General features: G+C 40.3%; 1 protein-coding gene across 2 annotated transcripts; it reads right to left on the minus strand.

The window, feature by feature from the left end:
• Nucleotides 1-9,379, minus strand: LOC139365905 (mesenchyme homeobox 2a). Of its 2 annotated transcripts, XM_071102972.1 has the most exons (4): nt 9,166-9,379; nt 8,459-9,024; nt 2,931-3,103; nt 1-866 (listed from the first exon to the last, which is right to left on the minus strand). In XM_071102972.1, exons 1-4 carry the CDS (start codon nt 9,246-9,248, stop codon nt 648-650), a joined length of 1,041 nt encoding a protein of 346 aa, XP_070959073.1. In that variant the 5' UTR covers nt 9,249-9,379; the 3' UTR covers nt 1-647. The 2 variants fall into 2 exon arrangements, with proteins under 2 accessions (XP_070959073.1, XP_070959067.1); XM_071102966.1 differs by having other exon boundaries at nt 8,459-9,359.
• Between the last annotated feature and the right edge of the window lie 947 nt (nt 9,380-10,326).

Raw genomic sequence — 10,326 nt, forward strand, 5'->3', positions numbered from 1 at the left:
GAACATCAGAAATGTTTATTACTGTGTGAGTGGTATAGTGTGTATTAGAAATGATTGCTATAGCGAAGGTAAGAAAAATACAGATAATAAAGTTCAGAGTATATTGTAAATTAGCTGAAATTTGATTCTCCTGCACACTTGATTTAATCAATAATTTGATTACATCGCAATTTCTATGACATACAGTAGAAACCAATTGAGGCAAGTGTTCAACAGTGCAAATCAAAAGCATGAACTTGCCACTTTTTCAATGCAAGACACACAACATGGAATGTTCATAACAATTCGGCCAATTCTGAATTTGTCCTAATATTCTAAGAATATGTTCTGCTTCCAAAAGCAGAGCGTTAAGTGGAGGCACGTTCGTAACATATGCTTAATGTGCATTGACCTTTTGCAATATCTCATATTCCTGCGTTGGGTTCGCAGTTCTTGAAACGTATTGGTGATCTTAGTTTGGTTTAAGCAACGTCCTAACATGCATCTTCTTAGATCAAGTAACACACGTAATTTCTTTGTACATTTGTACACATTTATTTAGCATCGTTGAACTTTGCTAACGATGACCAGACACCATGTCCTTTTAAGGACGTTCCTGAGATGTTAGGCTGAGCCCACTTTGAGTAGGCGTGGCCTGCTGCTGTGCATCATAAGTGAGCATGCTCGGAACTCTGGTCGCTGTCATGACTGTTTTTATTGGCCAGGGAGTCTGTGGAGTGATGAAGAGCCGCTATGCCGGAGAATTCGGATGGCAGCAATGTCCCCTTTTTCACGTTCACCAGTTCTTTTTCCCTTGCTACAGCCCCCTGTTGACCTCCTTTTACTCGTTTCCACTTCATCCTCCTGTTCTGAAACCACACCTTTACCTGTGGAACAACCACAAAAGACAAGTTGAGTTATTCTGAAAAGAACAGCAAAATGGCGTTTGGCATTAGGGGATAATTTTGCATAGCTGTGTTAGCATAGTAGAGTCCTATTAAAAGATCTGGATATTGATCAAATGGTAAGCCTGAAACCTGATACAGGAGCTGCTGTAAAGGTTTGGCAGCTATTTCTATACTGTAGCAGTGATTATGTGCTGATGTACTGTCACATTCCCTGTCATCAAGACGCTGCTTCCTCTTTTCCCTGACTCGACAACTCCTCCAGTATTTACGTCTCCCAGAATGATGATTAGGCTGTTGCTTACGTAGAAGATTGGGTCCGAGTAGACGTGAGAGTCAACACTGACTGGGTTCTGGATGAGTCTCTCTTTCTCTCCTTTGGTTTATTTTGGGGAGTGTCATGCTATGAGGCCTAGCTGGGTCACATGGGCAGGAAGTCACTTGATTTTACACACAACGTTTGTCTTAAACCTTCAGCTATACATGCCATGCTGATAATCACATCAGTTGTGGTTATTGATAATTCTTTGGTCCATATGATAGCACGTCAGAAGAGCACATGTGAACTGAAGCCTTTGTCACCTAAATACAGCCTATAGCTCAATGGGGATGGATGAATTTTGTTGCTATTTGTTGCTATGTTATCTAATATACCTGTTTGTGATATATCACTCAAAGGTATTTTTATTTCAGAGAACAATTTCCCATTTGTCAATGTGTCATTGAATCCAGTCCCATTGAGTTTCGTAGTTAGAAAATCACTATTAGGTTGACGGGCAGGGTTCCAAACATGGCCACCCAGATTTTCTACTGTCATTAGTGTAAATGGATCTACCTTAAAATACATCTGCAAGCTTGCACTTTTCTCTCCTGTTATTGATAGTGCAGTAAGGCAAGGCGTAGGTTACCGAGTTTGTTGTCACATGGCTGCTGTATAGTACATGCTATTTCTACTAATGCTATCATCAGTGGGCTAATGACTCAATTACTTATAATGTTATTATGACTGGTTTGTATGGGCTGTTTTGCAGTCATATTTGTACCTAGATATGAGTTTCCATGTTACTGAAGGTAAGAGACAGGCCTGTCTGAGTCATGTGATGCCTAAGGGATCATGTTGCCTCTGGAATAACAGGTAGGTTCTCTAAGAGTTGGTTATGAATTTGATTTTGGTATAAGAACAATATTGGATGTTCTAAGTGCAATATAAGTGCTCCAAAACTGTAAGTAATTACTAGGCTGTTATGGGGTAATTACATAAATACTTAACGCAATAAGTGATATGATATTCAATGATATTCACTGTGTTAAGGGTAATGTAAAGTGTGGCAATTATTTATTGTTACATTAACGTTTAGATGGTAGGCATAATATTTTTTATCTTAGTTTATGGTTATATTTGGGCATTTGAAATTACTTTTAGAAGTATTACATTGAAGCACTTTTTCGAAAAAAAATTGAAAACTCCAGGTTGAGGTTTTGAGTCTCCAATGTTACGTAAGAAACATATACTGTCAGGAACCAGTCTGTTCTATCCTTTTAATATCTACTGTATATAACAAACAACCTACGGTCAGATGTATGCCACATGTGACATATCGCTTCTCTCTGACACCCCAAATAGGTGTTACAGAACACTGTACGATGTTTCCTTCCCCGCAATTTCTCTTCTCTTATTTATTTCATGTGACTGTGTTTACAGCAGCCCCTCTGCCTACGCTCGGAGACTAATTTGTCCTAGCTGGGCGAAACAGGAAGTGACTTGCTACACAGCACCTCCTGCCTTTGTGCCTGTCTCCATTACTTGACTGTAGGCTGACTGAAAGAATAGACCCACATATCTGGAATATGATAGTCCCTCTTCACAGTCACAGCTGGAGCACAACAGTTCTAAAGTTAGGAAAACAAGGTATCTCCGAAAGCCTCTGTATGGTCTGAGTGAGGTAGACTTTTCCCACCACCAGGCATTCATGCGTTATGGGGTCAATATGTTGTAACCCAAAGGAACATGTGGTAGAATGAGGTTAGAGTGGTGACATTACATACTTGTCTCTCTGTGAGATCGAGGTTGACTGCTATCTCGTAGCGCCTCAGTCTCGTCAGATAGTTGTGATGGGCAAACTCGGCCTCCAGCTCACGGATCTGCTCCTTGGTGAACGCCGTCCGCTCCTTCCTGGGTTTGCTGCTCACATCTGACTTGTAATTCCCGTCTTGGGACTCTGAAATCAAACACGGCACACATTTTTTCTTTCCAGTCGGGGAGATTTATACTCAAAGAAAATAATGATAAAATGAGTATTATATGGCAGGTGCAAGCCAGAGACACAAATACAGGCAGAGGAGGGAAGGAGTCAGGTATGAGAAACAATGGGAGATGCCAATCACCTTTTATTGTAGCGGCATTGTTTACGCACACTGTAAGTGGCTGGGAGGACCCAGAAGCGTCTACACATGTGCCTGTTTCTGGCAGCTGTGCTCTCACACACACAATGGGTTGGCTCCTACTCTTTCCAATATGGAGTTCATTTGTCTTACTGTTAATGGAATCGGCTGCTACCCTCGTAGTTTTAACATGCAACGAAACAGCTCTGCAGGATGTGTGAAAATATGTTTCCTCAGTTTATTTACCTCCCTTTTATAAGCGTCTCCTCTTTATGACTAACAAGCTGCCAACTCACAACAATTTGAAAAGGAGTATTTGTCCGATCTCTCGTTTAGATTGGTGTTGTTTGATTTTGAACAATATCGTCAAACTTTTGAACTTACTAAGAGTGGCTAGACTATGAGATGGACTACAGGGAGAGTAGCATGTATGTCAGTCTGGTTTTGATCTATGATTATGATTATGACATCATGCACATAAGGACAAACTGTTACGATTCCCCAGATGAACATGAAGCAATGCAGATCCTTTTCCCCCAAAGATATGCAAGTCTACCACCTGATGATTCACTGGAGTGACAGGAGGAAATTGTTTTATTGAGATTTAAAGGATTTATTTATCCAACCAATGTGGATTAAAAACCTACTTGTCATTCCCATTTTGTTTCAACCTCAGGAGAAGATATTGTTACTTTAAAAAAAAAATGTTGGACTGTTTCTCAGAAGGAACATGTTTTGTTAATTTGGTTCCCAAACGTTCCTATTGTGACCAGACTTTGTGGTTGGGCCGTTTGGATATGCTTCAGTTGCACATTGCACTTCAAGGCAACAGCGATTGCATGCTAATTAATCTGCGGTTCTGTTCTGCAGTCTGTGTTAATCCCAACAGGCGGTCCCAAATCCAAACTGTAAATAGGCTGGGAGTTTACAGGCCAGGACCAGGCCAGATACACCACCAGTCATGGGAGTCACTCACTCCGCCACGTCACAGGAGACACTCCGAGACACTTCTTGAAGTTCTTACTGAAAAAGTGTCTCTTTCAAAATATTTTCTCACATAAAAAACGTTTTCTTTCTCTTTTTCTCACTCTTCTTTAAAGAAATCCATTGCCCATCTCTTTTTGTGTCATAGAAAATATAGAAGAATGGAAAGTTACACAACTTGTGTTTGCAAAAAGCCATTCATCATTGATATTGTGGGGGGGGGGAAAGGAAAATTCCAAGCACATGGTGATATGTCATACTGCGTAACTGGCATCCAAGACAGGAATACACTGCAAATACATTGTCTAGTTATTCCCACATAAATGATAAGACTTTTCTTACAGTGTGGTAAAGTAGCTGAAATTCTGTGTGTCATTGTATGGTGAATAGCAAATGTCCTATAGCTGGTAACCTTCCATCTCCACATGTCTGTAATTTCACCAGGGTAATTTCACTGTCGGTGTGCCAGAGAGCGGGCCTCATTCAAACATACCTCTTAGATGAATTTACTCTCTGGTAAACACAGACATTGTGTAAGAATAAAGAATAACATGGCCAGCTGCTGGAGACCAGCGCAAAGCCGATTTAAAAAGAGTCCCAAGGTTTTACGACACAGCCACTACACCACAGCAATTAGGTCCTTGCTGGAACCTTCATCTCTCCACACAAAAGGGAATAATGGGAGGAAAATACAGAGCCCAGACACTGGGTAGTTTTAGGGCTCCCAAATGGTCTGAAGCCAGATCAGGGAAACCTTTAAAAAATAATGTTAGTGTCCCTGCCAACGTTTCTGACAGAGAGACTGCAAAATGAAATGATGATGCTTTTCATTCCTTTTAGTGTTACATTTTCAGTTCATTGGCCAAACATTTTGTAGATTTGGTTGAGGAATCTTATCTACGGCAAACACAATTCCATTGTGACGTAGAATATTGTAATGCTAGATCTACCAAAATATCCTCAGCGGTAATACCGAGAATCGCAAAGCTATGCCTGAGTTAGTCCCTGAGCATCACTTGCTACAGCAGCACTCAAAAATACACTCCACAATAACAAAATAGGATAAAAGCAATTACTTTTACTTCATGTTTAAAATCTTAACACTTTCGTAAGAAGTTTTGGTTACACTTTACTTAAAGCCTACATGTATACTGCAATATAATTCAGTTATAATACACAGTAGGAGACTTGACATGAGACTTTCTGTTTGAACTTTCTGTGTAACTTTCCATTCTTCTGTATGATGACCCGCTACCAATGTCATATAATTATATAATGATCCTGACTAAAAACCAGCAGTTGTTGAGTCAGTAAAAATGTTGAGACATTGTGACACATAACATTATAGGACTTATTGTAAGACAGTATGTACATGTGCATAACATCATGTATAAAGCACTATACCTGCAGGCTAAAGTGTTCCCAAACTTTCAAATCTGCCAGGTTGACCCCTCGCTCCCTCAGAGCTCCAGTATACCCGATCGGCCAGCCCAGGTTACACCAAACGGCACGGCCATATTCCCTCCAGCTGGAACCCTTAAAATTAGCAGGTTTCACAGAAACCAGACACCCAAATACCAGCTGGACCACTCGTCACATGACAGTGTATACCCTGCAGTCCACCTTTAGGAAAAAAATCACACAAAATGATTTGCGTTTCTTGACCAGGAGAGTGTTCTGCATGGAAATCTGGGTTCAAGTGTTTTATTATTGTTTTCGTATCCAATGTAAAGTTTCACAGGCGGATTTTACTCAGGTTTCAATCCAGATGGTGAAACCAAATCAGGGCTTTCTCATCGAATTGGCAACACAGTGTTATTTGGACAGCTGATTGGATAAGCTAACTACGCTCAATAATCAGCATGATTGGTGTTAGCGTGAAGAGAATGTAAGGCCCACGTAATGAGGCTGCAATAACCATTGGAAGTATGGAATTGAAATGGAGCTTGAGGGCCAAGTGTTAGTTTCCAAATGATTTGACCAAGGAGAACAGGAAATAGAGGATGGAGTTCTAAATGTATGAATATAGGAGAGGTTAGTATGGTCAAAACAAGAGCAGTGTTATAAATAGTAGTGACTGCCTTCGAAGTTGCGCTCTCTTAGCTTAGTAACTGTGTGTCGTTTTTCTGGCAATTCCAGCGTGGTGCTGCTACTTGTACAATGATTTGTATAATAATACAAAATAACATTCCCAACATCTGAACGATTCTATAAGTCAGGTGTGTTAATCATTTCTATGCATCTTTTTGATATTCCTCTACATCCAAATACCATGAGTTCTTATTTTGGTAACTATTTTTTAAAATAGGGTTGTAATAAACCTCTATTTTATATGCCCTCTGTCTCTATACTGTCCATTAATTTCAAACAGAAAGAATACACATTTAATTGCACACTTAACTAGTTTAAGTCCCTGTGATTTTGTGAAAATGTTCCATCATCTGTTAGAATGAGTCATGTGTCAGAAGGGATCCATGACTGAAGTGGCCAACAGTATCCTGTGTGAGTCAAGCGAAACAGGGCACTAACCACATAGGGAAAATATCAGCCAAGTGTTCAAGTGGTGTGTACAGAACCACAGCCAGGTGACCCACACTGAGGGTGTTTAAACAGACAGAGGTCTAGGCCCAGTTCTGCAGGATGACATTTCAGGTAGGACGGCAGATACACTTTCCATGGAAAACTGATCAGTTCCTACTAAGACGTTGACAACAAAATCTTCCCTTTAAAAAAAACGCTTTAACACCTACAAAGTGTTTCACATCGATTAAAAGGTTGAATAGTAAAAAGTTGATATATTAAAGAGATATTGGTATATTCAGAGTTATAAAGACACTGCTAGGCTATGTAATAATGTAGAAATGTATGTTCCAGTTAACTTAACGTAATAAATTACCATATTTGTATTGTTTATATTTTGTCGATATTTCTATACTTTCTGTGTATAAAGTTCATGGTCCTTTTCACAAACGCAGAAAATCTCAATGACTATGAAATCCAAGGTCACAAGTCACGCCTGTACAGTATCTACTTGAGGTAAGTAAGTCATTATTCCAAACCTTATCAATGCAAAATGCATATTTTCAATTAGACCATAAATTACTCTACACGTGTGTTCTTGAAATGCTGGCAAAACCTTTTTTTTATGTTGCATATTAATAACTGCTCCACAGTGATTGACAATGTGATCTTAATATTATTGACAGAAAATAGGTGTAGTAAATGTTTTTTTAGTGAAGCACGAAAACATTAGCAGTAAAAATGTTCATGGTTGGTTGTACACTTCATAAAAAAATTTAGGACCATTGAACAAATTTGTAGGAAATAGAGAGTAGGTTTCTTTGGACGTTTGAAAGGTATGTTTTTCTTTAAATAAAATGTTTTGTTTAAAGACTATTAACATTGCAACAAATCTACTAAACTGTAAATCTACTAAACTACTAAACTGTTTAACATAATGCTACTGTAACTCACATATTTTAATTGAATATATTTATTGATTCAACTTCTCAGTCTCTTTTATTAAAATGACTGCATCAACAATAATCCTGGAACTAAGCGCACTCCACAGTAAGAGAAGCCTAAATCCTCTCGGGTGTTTAGTGTCATTCGAAGCACTGGTGTAGTCTTTTACAATCCATGACATTCATATTTTCCAGTCAGCCTTATTTTCTGCCACCTAAAATGCGTTGAAATGAAACAGATGGGATTTAGACCAAAACATGGCACAAGTCTAATGCCCACACAGTTATCGTCTGGACTTTGATCTCCCCGTTAGTCAACATACTGTAATTGCCGATGTTCATGTCAGCCAACATTCACAAACCTCTTTTCAAACAATATTATACCACATTTTCTGTCAGTGAAGCATAAAACTCCACCACTCCGTTTCCACGGAAAGCCTTAGAAGTATGAGTGATGATGTCGTTCTTGAAACCACACCAAAATTAAACTCTTAATCTCTTTTCAAAACATTACGTTAAGGTACAGTTAAATTATACCCGTCTTGAATAAATGACTGCAAGTGTATTTTTTGTATTTCAACTGTATGACAATTTATTAATGAGATAAAGATGTGTAGCTTTAGTTTCCCACTTACTTTGTGTAACATTATACTCAACCCATTTCTACATGCAGCCCAAAGAAGAAGGAAGAAGACAGATAAAAATAAATGTCAACCCAAAAGTCGATCTTTCCTCTCGTCTTACCTGAGCTGTCACTTTTCCTCTTGCCATTTCTCTTCTCTGCCTCAGCAGGTGACAGTGTCTGTCTTCCAAAGTCTGCAGGCACACAGTTGGCCCCCATGGGGGTGCTGCTGCCCAGGTTGGGGGTGCTGGTACAGAGACTGTTCCTGCCAGGGGTGCCTAGGTCTGGGGGTGCGAGGGCACTATCCTGGGTCAAGTGAGAGTGGGGGTGGGGATGGCAGATGTTGTGGCGGGAGTTCGCACTGCCAGGAGAGGGCATCTGTGGAATGTGCCAGCCGGCCTGGTGCTGAGGCGGGTGATGCTGCTGTTGCTGTGCCGGGTGATGCCCGCGGTGATGATGGTGATGCCCACCGAACAGGCCCTCGTCACCGGGATAGCCAGAGATGATGCAGGCCGAAGGAGAGGAGGTGGCAGTGGAAGAGGCCAGGTCAGGGTAGGAGACGTGGTCCGTGCGTCCGTGGAGAGTCAGCGGAGACTGGGTGAAGGCAGGGTGCAGGGCCTGCACAGTGGCATGGGGGCTGCGGAGGCAGCCAAAGAGTGTGTGATCCATTGCATGCAAACACACAGCCCTCCAGAAAGATAAGGACGGGAGGGAGAGGGGGACAAAAAATGAAAGGTAACAAAAAAGTAAGCCAACTAAGTTTAAAAAAGGGGTCAAACAAAAGACAGAATATCCAAAATCCACTACTTGTGCTCTTTCCTTAGCTTACCCCAAATTTGTCTCCTTGATAAGAGTTCGATAAAAAAAGTTGTGTGTGTGTTGAAAGGGTGCTCCAGTAATAATCCTGGGCATGCGGACAGTTGCCAGGCTGCGCAGGATAAACAGTGAACCCTAGATAAACTGCCGGAGAGATTCTCAGATGACAGGAGAGGAGACTGGAGACCTGTGGAGTGGAGAGAAAGGTGGTTCCAAGGAACTGCAGTAAGAGAGGAGCTGGCTGAGGGAACGTTATAAATAGGCTGTAACGTGAGAGGGAGGCTGGGTCACAGACTGCGTACTACTGACCACATGCATATGATCGCCCTCCAAAAAACATGGCACAATAAATCAGCACTATTAAAATGGCTGGTGTCTCAGGAAAGAAGGCCATTTATTTTTCGACTTCGGCTATCTTAACTTCTAGTGGCCCCTTTTCTTATTAGAAAATAGTCCATAATGTTTGAGATGATGATGGTGTTATGTGTTAGGGTTGAACCATTTGCACCTCAACAGACATGAGATAGGGGGTTGGTGTCAAGGGATAGCTCGTTATGTATTGTCTTACCTTTGTTGATATCGTTGTGAGGTTAGTTATGTTGAAGCACGTGTTGCTTTGCTTCCTTTCCAATGCTATCTCATACTAGTATACTGTACCTCTGTATGGGTAGTTTGTAAACACCAAAAAAATGCCTTACCATATATATATATATATACAGTACCAGTCAAAAGTTTGGACACACCTACTCATCATTCAAGGGTTTTTCTTTATTTTTACTATTTTCTACATTGTAGAAGAATACTGAAGACATCAAAACTATGAAATTACACATATAGAATCAAGTAGTAACCAAAAAAGTGTTAAACAAATCAAAATATACATTATCTTTGACTTGATGACAGCTTTGGGCACTCTTGGCATTTTCTCAACCAGCTTCATGAGGTAGTCACAGGTGTGCCTTGTTGGAATTTCTTTCCTTCTTATTGTGTTTGAGCCAATCAGTTGTGACAATCGGTGTTGTGAAAAGGTAGGGGTGGTAGACAGAAGATAGCACTATTTTCTAAAAGTCCAAGTCCATATTATGGCAAGAACAGCTCAAATAAACAAAGAGAAAGGACAGTCTATCATCACTTTAAGACATGAAGGTGAGTCAATCTGGAAAATTTAAAGAAC

This window comes from Oncorhynchus clarkii, chromosome 2, assembly GCF_045791955.1.
Source record: "Oncorhynchus clarkii lewisi isolate Uvic-CL-2024 chromosome 2, UVic_Ocla_1.0, whole genome shotgun sequence".
NCBI classification, from domain to species: Eukaryota; Metazoa; Chordata; class Actinopteri; order Salmoniformes; family Salmonidae; genus Oncorhynchus; species Oncorhynchus clarkii.

What these genes read in the sequence shown, in the direction of transcription:
- LOC139365905 (XM_071102972.1), bottom strand. Translation starts at nt 9,248, where the DNA reads ATGCCCAGGATTATTACTGGAGCACCCTTTCAACACACACACAACTTT. An exon ending in GAGGAAAAGTGACAGCTCAG is followed by an intron (nt 3,104 to 8,458) that starts GTAAGACGAGAG and finishes GTTTGATTTCAG; the next exon opens with AGTCCCAAGACGGGAATTAC. An exon ending in TCGATCTCACAGAGAGACAA is followed by an intron (nt 867 to 2,930) that starts GTATGTAATGTC and finishes GTTGTTCCACAG; the next exon opens with GTAAAGGTGTGGTTTCAGAA.